We start from the raw sequence: 11242 nt of genomic DNA, 5'->3' as shown, positions 1-11242 counted from the left end.
AATCCCACAAGAAAGAAAAAATGCACAAAAAGCTTGTGGCTAATGTTGATTCTGTTGATGAAGGTGAAGACGTTAGTTTGTATAGACCATACCGATGTGTCCATGAAGGATGTGTAGCAGCTTTTTCCATACAGCAAAATCTTATTTTGCATTACAAAGCGATGCATCAGTCTGATATCTTGGAAGAAGCAAATGAAATCAGTAGTGCTGATCATAATGATGGGTCTGCTCGTGTTCATGAATTCAAATGTCAAGTGAAAGAATGCTCAAAAGTTGTGTCCAAAGTTACAAGCCTACTCAAACATTATCTTTTGCTTCACAGATGCACATTGGAGAAAGCTAGTGCTTTGCTGTCAGGTATCGAGGTAGGGAAATTTCAGTGTGATCAGTCAAAATGCTCTGCATATTTCACATGTCATCTTAAATACATTGATCACATTAAGAATGACCACAAAGCAATAAGAGTTTCTGCTGATGGAGACTTTGAAAGTGTTGACCTTACATTCAAATGCGAGTATGAGGGTTGTGACCGAGTCTATACTACAAAGTCAAATCTTCTACGACACTTCATGAAAAAACATCAAACAACTTTTGAAACCATTAAACAGAAAAAGATTGAGTCAGAACCTGATGAATCAGCAAAAACGCTGGACACAAAACCTAATGACGGAAAGGAGAATATTTCAAGTAACAAGGTCAAACTAAAAAAGAAAAATGTAAAGAAAAAAGAGGAAAAAGCCCGTAACCACTGGACATGCTTTGGAAAGCCCACTTTGAAGTCCATGGATGAGGCATCGGCAATGTGCACTGGGCAGTTTCTACTACAGTACCCATGTATGATTAAGGGCTGTGACTCGGTCTCAAGTACTGAGCGGAATATAGTTCAGCATTACACCACTCATGGTCTCTCAGAACGCTACATTGAGAATCAGAGGAGCCATTTCATATTTTGTAAGAAAAACTCAAGATTGAGGAACAAAGAGGGAAGTAAATCAGACGATATTTCATCAGACAACACTGACATCGAAAAGTTTGATTTCAATGAAAATACTGATCCTGTTCAAAAGGCGGATCCTGAGGAAACAGCTGATCCCTCACAAAAGGATGATCACACACAAAATGCTGATCCTTCTGAAAAGATTGATCCCTTGCAAAAGGCTGATCCCTTGCAAAAGGCTGATCCCTTACAAACGGCTGATCCTCAGCAAATTATTGAACCCGTACAAAAAAATGAACCTCAGCAAAAAGCCGATCCTGTGAACATAGTTCAGTCCCAGGTTCTAGAGCATGCAAATAGAGCTTCTCATAAAACGAAGAAACTGGCTTTTGTGAACTCTTCGTCTGAAACAATACCAATCAAACGCAAACGAGGGCGCCCCCGAAAGTCAGAACAGACACTAATAGTGAATCCAGAACGGAAACAAAGTCTTAGACACACTACAGATGATAATAATGTCCCAAATGCTTCAGAATCTACATCAAATTCTGCTGCTCATCACCAAGAGCAGACAGAGAGTGGAGTTGCACAAAAGCTTTTCAGTCCTTTAGGCTTTAAGGCATCAATACTAAAATTATTTGAAGAGCCTCCATCTACAAATACTTTTAAGAGGAAAACCACTGAAAGTGATTGGACTGAGAAACCATTAAAACGAAAACAAAAGAATCAAACTTCTAATAGCATCTATAAAAACTCTATGTTTCTGAAGAAAGATGAGGACCAAAATATGGTTAATTTCAGAAATCCCCTCAAGCTCGAGTCTGTCAATAATGTAAAGATTGTTATGGACGGAAGTTTTTCCAATGGTGCTGATCTTTTGCTAAAACAACTTCAGGACATGCGGCCCACGGTCATCCTGAAAAAGTGGCTGTGCAGTTGATGACTGGCTTTGAGACTGATGTCTCTGTCTCTTTTCAGAGTTTTGCACTCAGGATTAGATAACGTTACATGCTGCAGACAGGTACATCAGCTAACCGTTTGTCTGAGGTTTTCAAGCATTTGATTTGGGAAGACTGAAAAAAAAAAGACAGATTCTTATACAAAATATTGATTTTACATTTTTGAGATACCATTATGTACATTAGGGTTAAATGTTATGTAGAAACATATTTGTATTTATGAAGTCAGTTCTCTTTTAAAGCTTAGCATTTGCTAAATGTAATATTTTACACACATGCTGAAAAAAATGTTTTGATATATCCCTATGGGATTTGTTTCTTTTTTAAGTATATATTTATTTTTTACTTCACTGTAGTGTATAGTAATGTATATGTCTTCCACATAATATTCAATAAAAGTAACCTGAATGCTTTCTGTAAATGAGTTTATTTTTCAAAGCTCTTTGACCAAGACTGACCCTTTTGTATTATTTTGCTAAAAGCCTTTTTAAGTATTAGAACTTAGTTCTTTTAGATTTCTTTGGTAGCTTTAGTTGCATGCACTCCAGCTTTATTTAATTTGTTTGAACAAACAAAAACATGAGAATAATAAAGCAAATATTCAAAGTATTTTAATCCTCTGTTTAAGCACACTCAGTCCATTCTTCTGTTAGTGACTACATACATCTTTGTGTGGGAATTATCAAACTGGAAAACTGAGCTCCTGTCAACATCTAAGCATCTAAGCAGGAAACCCATGGAAACATGGTGAGAACATGTGAAACTTCACACAGACAGTAACCAAAACTCAGGATTTCAGTAGGGTGCAGGAGCTGTGTTTTTTCAATGCTTTTTGCTGCACTTGCTTAGAGAAAAGCCCACAAAACTAAATTTTGTATAAGACAGGGGTTCCCAGACTTTTTTCTGTGAGGGTGACATTTATTTCTGTCTTTAATGGGGGGTCTGTCTGTAACAGAAAATTACATGTAGTAATAAATCAGTATTATTTTGAAGATTTTATGATTTTAAATGTATTTATGATGTCTCTTAATGCTAGAATATTTTTGTTATATACCGTACAGACAAATGAGCATTACTTTTTAAGAGATATATATAGCCTATTAAAACGGCTTTATTACTATCTTGACATTTATTTTTTTTTCATTCATTACTATGCATATGGTTGGTGGGTGAATCTAATAAATATTTAGGCTATGTTACTAACTAGAGGTCGACTGATTTTGGATTTTACAGATATCAATAGCTAAGTTGGATCGTACTTGCCATAACCAGTTAATCCAGTTAAATGGAAACTGGTTAAAAAAACAAACATAACACTCCATGTAAAATAGTACTGGACTTTATTTAAAAAAAAATACTGAAGCATGAAAATGTGCTGAAGGAAATAAATATGAATATATTCATAAACATTATTAATAAATAATAAATATAATATAGTTGATCTCGCGTGTAAAAAAAAAAACCAGACAACTCAGAGATTCGCCTCTAGAGGCCGCTCTCTTAATGACAGTGAATTGGAAGCCGGAAAAACTATCAGTGTGGATTTTTGCTGATAGCTGATTGTTGTTGCCGTCAGTAAACTATCGGTGCCTCTACCTCTATTAATAACTATGGGATTATGGAATTTTCGTTTAAAAGCCAACCTTTAATATCAAATACAGATATGATATCATTATAACATATTTAAAATACAATTTTCTAAATAGGTCTCTGCCATTGTTCAGAGAGCCATATATGGGTGTGCACACTTCATATAATGTGCAGCGAGATGTGCTGCATCAGAATCAGAATAAGGTTTTTTGGCCAAGTGTGTTGACACACACAAGGTATTTGGTTCCAGCTGTTAGTAACTATCAAAGTACAGACATAAATGAAACTATACAGTCAGCTTGGTCTATACAAGACAAAAACAGACTAGACAAGACAAGACAGACAATGTAAGACAATACTCAAAGGTATATCCATATAATAGACGCATATAATGTGTTTAGAAATCGACCATTGTCAAAAGATGCATATTACCCCATGAAGGGCAAAACCAATCAAAAGACTGAAGAAAGCACCCAGCCAATCAACATACACAGCCCATCAGAGAGACAAATAATTTATATAAAGCACGCAGCCAATCAAAAAAAGCCGACTATATTCTCCAAAAGCATGCAGCCTATCAAAACGCTGAACATCTTGTCCAAAGAACACAGCCATTGGAAAAAAAACAGATAACTTCTCCAAGGCTGGCAGCTAATCAAAAAACTGAATATCTTCCCTAAGACATGAAGCCAATTCAAAAAGTCGGATATTTTTGGATATTTTTTCTAAAGCACGCAACCAATCAAAAAAGCCAAATATCTTCCCCAAAGCAGGCAGCCAATCAAAAAAGCTGGATGTCACCCTTTGGGCAAACAGCCAATAAAACAAGCCGAATATCTTCTCACAACCACAAGAACGCAATTCTTTTAAATTAACTACAAGTCTGACAGTATAAGCTCAATAGTTAGCTGGATATTTTATCCCCCCCACCGAAAAAATTAATAAATAAATAAAAAAGTCAAATTGCTACCCATTCATCATCTTCAGACGCCATCTTTTCTTCCCACGTCATAGCGTATACGTCAAAAGAGCGGGAAAAAACCCGGAAGTGACGTCGTGTTTTTTCTCTTCATCAGGCTGATAAACCATGGCGACTACTTCAGTATCAAAGGTGAAGTTTTAAGTGTTTTATTTAGGTAGTTTGTTTGTTTGCCTCTTCAGCAGTTTTGGGACAAGTGGTTTAGTTCACAGCATTTTAATTGTATCGCAGCTGCCGATGCGAGACTGGGCTCTGTAGGGAAGCTAAAAAAAAAAAAAGACCGATTCTTTTTCTAATTCTCTGGTCCACCTTAAAACTACTGTACCGTCGCCTGTAGAGGAAACGTGTTCAGTCTTCTTGGAGTATAATAATCCTTTATTGTCCACATGCAGTATGTGTCAGTGTGCTTTTATCTTCATTCATGCAGCCTGTTTGTACAAAAACAATAATTGATAAATATTGTTTAATGATATTAGCCTTATGAACAATTTTACCCTTAAAGTGATTATGTTGTTTAAAATAATTTAAGGTGGAGCTACCTCTACTTCCAGTTTACTGCATTGTCTACAAGCCAAAATACAGTAGTGACACAATTAATGTTTGATTTAATGAATTTATACCAATAACAAGCTTAGACTAAGAATGACTGACAACTACAAGCAAATATCTTTTGCCAGGAACTTATATGTAATGCAGCTATATCCATTGCTTTGTGTTTTCAGTACCTGGATTTTAATTTTAATTGACTAAAATGTAACTTTGATCTCTCTCTCTCTCTCTCTCTCTCTCTCTCTCTCTCTCTCTCTCTCTCATTTTTTCTAAATGTTTAGGGATGCTTTGTCTTCAAGCCAGGTTCCAAGAAAAGAAAAAGAATTGCACATGAAGGTAAGTGGAGGACATTTATTTATTAGTATTTGTTTCAAAATACTGGTAACCTGGTGACGTTTTTATCTGCATAAAGCAGTTATGCAATTTATTTATTTATTTATTTATTTATTTTTACTTAAAAAAACTTAATTAGTTTTTCTATTTGTTTTTACTGATTTAAGTTTTACAGTTTTTTCTAATTGTCATGGTTGTGATTAGAAGACTACTTTGTGGATGAAAATGGCGACTGTGCATACAGCAAGGAGCGCTTTAAGACTTGCCAAAGACTCTGGGAGAAGATTAAAACAGACACAGAGGTTTGTGGTTTAAATCTCTGCTTCCCTGCATACTTTTCATTTCACTTATAATTATCATTCCAATCAAACTGACTGTTCTCTCTTAAACAGATTTTGCAGGATGATTTGAATAAGAAAATATTGGATAGTCTTTTAGAATTCATCAAAAAATGTAGTTTAAACTTCCAGTCCAATGTCAATGACTGGGCGTCTCTTATGAGAGCTAACGAAATACCTACAGCTGCCCTGGTGCTTGGTATGTGCACAATATTTTATATATTATTAACTTTAAAAGTACAGACTTGTAATGACACTTAGTTTTCTCCTAACATTTGTGTCCATTAGGTGTAAATGTACCAGATCATGACATGACGTTTCAGAGCCTATCTGACCTCTTACAGAAGTCTGTAACCCCATTTGCTGTTTCTGTACAGGCCAAAGAATGTGCAAGTGTGCTGTTTTCCTTGTTCTTATATTTGTCAATCAAATTAATTTTGTGCCTGTATTATATAAAATTAAATAGTTTGTTGCTGAAACTGTCTTGTGCTCACACAGCTCTGAAGAATTTGATCCAGAGACTGTTAGTAAGATTGATGGGTGCTGCTGCATCAGTGGAAGATGAGGAAGACTTTAGTATATCTTTACCCCAAAAAAGGTTATCGTGCTCAATGAGTGCACTTTGTCAGTGGTATAAGACTGTTGCTAAGGTACGATAATGTCATATAATTAACGTTATTATTTCTGGTGGTTGCTGTGTCTACCAGTGCTAATATTAGCATAATAATTTTTTCTAATTGGCACATTGCGCCCATTATATTTGTGGCTGCTTCTTACAGAAACACAATGTGGAGTCACCAGGAAAGAAATCCAGTTCAGGAAATTCTTATTCAGAGAGTCCACCAGTTTTGGTGATTTTCAAAGATTTTGAAGCTTTTAATTCACATGTTCTTCAGGACTTTATACTTATCTGCAGGTAAATGTATTTGTGTTATTTATAATTGTTCCTTGTATTTTGTTTATTTTTGATATACCAGAAATTTATTTTTTACCTTGTGGACACCCTGTAGGTAATGCTTTATATAAAATATCGGTGAAAAAAAAAATTAACAGCATGCCACGTCCACATTTCTGTGTATTCTTTTATAAATGTTAATTATACAACAATTTACAGACAACAAGATGCAAATAATCTGAAATTGTTCTTTACAAAGGCCAAGGTCGGCATGTTTTTTTTTTTTTTGGCATGTTCTTGCAAGAAGTTTGTACCTAGCTGTTAGAAGCTGTTAGTGTATAGGGATGCTAGTAGTATCTGCATTACAGCAAGTCTGTGGTTGCATGTGTCTTAAAAAAAGGAAATACTTATATAGGATGTATATTTTATTTTTAGGTGCTTTATTTTTACATTTATAGACATGTAAAACATAATACACATGTACCCATTAGTCCAAAAGATTTGCTCTTGGACTAATGGCTATGTAAAAAAAATATTAATTTTTTCTTTTTATTGCTGCATAGATTTTTTTTTTAGTATATTGTCCTTGGTTCATCCCAAAATAACTGCCAATAGATTTTTTTCTTGTCCATGGGGCATAGTTATATTTACTGCATTATGTACCATTGTCCCTCTCTGAGAATACAGGACATTACAAGCACAAAAGTGACTTATATTTACAGCACCGAGTAGAATGCCTCACACTCTGTCAATACTTGTAAATGCCACTGTGGCATTTCTAATCATAGTGAATTAGTAGACAAGTCTATTTCTCACATCCTGTCAGATGTCATACCAGTGACATTTACACAGCAAATGCTGTGAGGTTGATTGCAATCCGGCATTTTTTCCCCCCTATTTTTTCGCTTTGTGTAATATTACTTTAAAATGAGGTAGTGCATTTGATCAAATAATTTATGTCGAAAAATCTCTTTCCAAACAGTCGGTACATCCGGGAGCTACCATTGATCTTCATCTTTGGCATTGCAACATCTCCCAGCACCATTCAGCACATGTTACCCCACTCTGTGTCCTCTCTGCTGTGCATTGAACTCTTTCAGTCACTCTCCTGTACCCAACACCTTGCAACTGTTATTGACAAGGTATTAATTACTGACACTATTATTTTGTTGTTGTTTAAAAAGATGATTATGATGATGATGATTTTTGTTTTGCAGTTAATTTTGACGTCAGATTTTCCTTTCAAGCTCAGTGGTAAAGTTATTCAGGTGCTAGTGAGCATCTTCTTATACCATGACTTCTCAGTCCGCAATTTTGTAAAAGGCATGCAGGTGAGCCGATCCAACAACCAACTGTGTAATGCTTTATGATTTCTCACTTCTTACTGTGCCTATGGGGAAGGCATGTTGTGTTGAGAAAATATGCTTACTCTTGCGCAGTTGGCCCTATTGGAGCACTTCTACTCGGAGCCTCTCAGTGTGCTCTGCTGTGCGAAAAAGGAATCTCTGGTCTATGTACAGAAGTTGAGCCATCAAGATGTGGAGATGGTTCGGCAGCTTCCGTCTTTCATGAGGTGACACATTTTCTGTAGTCCCTGGAAAGCAAGGGTTTGCAAAATAGCAAAAAAAAAGGCGAAATGTTCCATTGTACATGACATCTATCTAGATAATCATTGTATTAAAAAAAAGTTGCACAACACATACACATTTTACACATGTAATGAAAATGTAACAACTCATATAATGCAGAATCAGTGGGACCTTAATTTATCCGTGCATAGAAAAATAACTGCGCCTGAAACAAGTGCAGGAAATTGGCATAGGCATCTTTCAAAATATGCGAAAGTCAATAAAATGGAATTAAAATAAATAAAAATTTTATTTTCTGTGTGGCCCATTATTGGTTCATGGCCCATGTTTTAAGGCAGTGGTCCCCAACCCCTGGGCCAATTAGTACCGGGCCGCACAGAAAGAATGCATAACACATTATGTCTGTTTTATTTATTCTCCGATTCTGACCGATGTTTTATTTTAGAAAATTACCGGATTCTCTCCACCACATCTGTCTATGACTCACTCTTGATGCATGTCATGATGCCTCGGTCATGTCTTACCTCCATTTGCTACCTTCTTAAAGGGGCTGCTCCGGCCGCTAACACATAATACATTACCGCTAAATTCAAACCCCCAAGCGAGCAAAATTAACAAAAAGCAACAGTGGATTCACGTTTATTATTATATTTAGAAAATGAGTTTTTATGCCGGTCATATCATTTTAATTTTCTTGTATTTATCTGCCACACCTTAAAGGCCGGTCCGTGAAAATATTGTCTGACATTAAACCGGTCCGTGGCGCAAAAAACGTTGGGGACCGCTGTTTTAAGGGACAGGACTTTATCTGACCTTCTAGCATTTATTTCAGATATGTAGAGGCACAAGATGCACAGGAACAGGTCCAGCTCCTAACCAATGATGAACATGTAAAGGTATACTCTTAGTGCTTATACAATAATTGTTCATTTGCTTGTAGTGTTTTATGTAATACTATACATTGTGGTGTGAACAGTTTATATAATCAATTTTGGTGCTTATTATTTGTAGATTGCAGTGATTACTGCCATAAATGTATTCATTGATATAGAACATGTATTATTATAATTTTTTTTTTATTCCTTGTTCTATGAATTCTGTTAAAGATAATATTAAGTATAGCATCATTTGGGTCTTTTCTAGGTGGTATGTCAGAGGTTACTGAAGGATCTTAGAAACTACCATAAGAATTACTATCCTATTCTCTACTGTCTGCACACACTAACCTCATCTCTGCCAAAGTATCCTCTGGGCAAACAAGTAAGATCCTGAACGTTTTTTTTTATGCTTACTCATACATAAATCCACTTTTAAAATGCTATTATATGTTACTTTTACTACTGTAGATTTATTAACGTTTGTGTTTTTAGATACGAGAGCTGCATATATCTTGTCTTGAGAAGAATGTATGGGAGATGAATGAATATGAATCTGCTATGCAGCTTTTGCGGTAACAATATATACTGTGTTTTAAAGAATTTATTTAGGAAATAATCTTATTTGTGTAGAGCAGCACAGATATCTTCTCTTTGTATCACTTTCTAATATGATATTTCAATTCGAACACTTTCTGTGTACTGAAAATAAAAATGTGGTTGGAAAATGTAGTGATGTTCCAGTTTAATTTTGAAGATGTCGCATAAAATTTAGATTTAATGTTGGTGTGTTTTGTTATATTTGTATCGCATAAATTTTAACTGAAACGGGTTTTTGCACAGGTTACTTGCAAAGGATGAGCTTGTGACAACCTTGAGAAAATGTGCAGACATTCTTAAACCTGGGAAGACAAAGAAAATGAGAAGTGCATTGCAGCAGCTGGAGGACTACATTGTCAAATTTGAACAGTTGGACAGTACGTTTTTATATATTGTATCGACTTTTTGAACAGATAGCAACCAAATAGGTGCACTTGGTAGGTCTACTGTTTTAGTGGAATAGTAGAATAACCATCACTTACCATATATTCTCAGGAAGTCTGTGACACTTGTTAGATTGGGCCACTGTATGAGCATATTGTGAATATGTTGCAGGGATCCTTTTAAGCTATATACTCTGGCTCCACATGGACACAATTTTTGTCTGTTGATCTTATGTTTTAGATACTCTAGCAATTTGTGTTACAGACCCAGATAATATCAGTTATCAATAATTCATAATATATACAGTAGGGTTTGGGTTTGAATAAAAAGCCACTGTTTCTCTATTAGGTATGTCTGTAGAGGATCTAAATGAAGAGGAACTTAATTCACCTGGCAAGGATCTTCAAAAGAAAACTGATCTCTTCCAACTTCAAAAAGTAAGGGATTCTTTAGCGTGCTTAAAATATCCTGGACCAATATTATCTTACTTATCCTTGGTGGATATTTAATAATGATGTCTGTTTTCTTTCTAGACTCTTATGGAGATGAAAAGCACTAGAAGATCGAAGAAAATGAGTCCGTTTGAGGTGCTGAGAAATGAGGCACTTGGTGTTATTGATGGTCTTGTGAGGTTAGTAACAGTTTTATTTATGTAAGTTGACTGTCAAGAAGAGCCTTTGGATGAACATATTTGTATGTTTTATATATATTTTATATTTGCTACATTTGGTAATATTAGTTTGAAATAAAGAGCTATAAGGATCAAACAGCAATGGCTGTCTTTGGGGAAATATGACAGGACTTATGGGATGGTGGTGGTATTTTAAATTACCTGAAATAATAATCCTTCAACACAAATTATAGGTCATATATCACAGTACATTAAAATGTTGGGCAAAACTCTTAGTTAAAGATTATCTCGTTCTTCGAGAGCATTGATTATTTCATAGCTATTATATAAAATATTTTTCTGAATATTATATTTCTAAATGTGTGTGTGTGTGTGTGTGTATATATATATATATATATATATATATGTGTGTGTGTGTGTGTGTGTGTGTATATAATTCCACATGTGTTAATTCATAGTTTTGATGCCTTCAGTGTGACTCATAGTCATGAAAAAAAAGAAAACTCTTTGAATGAGCAGGTGTGTCCAAACTTTTGGTCTGTACTGTAAATATAAATATATGAATATATTTACATATTTACTC

The 11242-nt window shown here is 35.1% G+C and overlaps 1 protein-coding gene across 3 annotated transcripts in view; it reads left to right on the top strand.

Moving 5' to 3' along the window:
* The first annotated feature begins 4452 nt into the window (after window positions 1-4452).
* The window catches only part of orc3 (origin recognition complex, subunit 3), a 12915-nt gene continuing 6125 nt past the window's right edge, over window positions 4453-11242 (top strand). Inside the window, exons 1-16 of one of the 3 annotated variants that reach the window (XM_046855747.1) lie at window positions 4453-4597; window positions 5296-5350; window positions 5555-5649; window positions 5740-5884; window positions 5974-6078; window positions 6184-6335; window positions 6465-6601; window positions 7563-7722; window positions 7798-7911; window positions 8020-8153; window positions 9002-9065; window positions 9313-9429; window positions 9540-9619; window positions 9888-10021; window positions 10377-10465; window positions 10562-10659. In XM_046855747.1, coding sequence (XP_046711703.1) covers window positions 4574-4597; window positions 5296-5350; window positions 5555-5649; window positions 5740-5884; window positions 5974-6078; window positions 6184-6335; window positions 6465-6601; window positions 7563-7722; window positions 7798-7911; window positions 8020-8153; window positions 9002-9065; window positions 9313-9429; window positions 9540-9619; window positions 9888-10021; window positions 10377-10465; window positions 10562-10659 — 1703 coding nt within the window. In that variant the 5' untranslated portion in view covers window positions 4453-4573. Of the gene's footprint in view, window positions 4598-4627; window positions 4857-5295; window positions 5351-5551; window positions 5650-5739; window positions 5885-5973; window positions 6079-6183; window positions 6336-6464; window positions 6602-7562; window positions 7723-7797; window positions 7912-8019; window positions 8154-9001; window positions 9066-9312; window positions 9430-9539; window positions 9620-9887; window positions 10022-10376; window positions 10466-10561; window positions 10660-11242 lie in introns of those variants that run through there. The other 2 variants (XM_046855746.1, XM_046855748.1) reach the window with 2 other exon arrangements.

The sequence above is a fragment of the Silurus meridionalis genome, chromosome 8, assembly GCF_014805685.1.
Source record: "Silurus meridionalis isolate SWU-2019-XX chromosome 8, ASM1480568v1, whole genome shotgun sequence".
Lineage (NCBI taxonomy): Eukaryota > Metazoa > Chordata > Actinopteri > Siluriformes > Siluridae > Silurus > Silurus meridionalis.
This window is presented reverse-complemented; position numbering and strand designations above follow the sequence as displayed.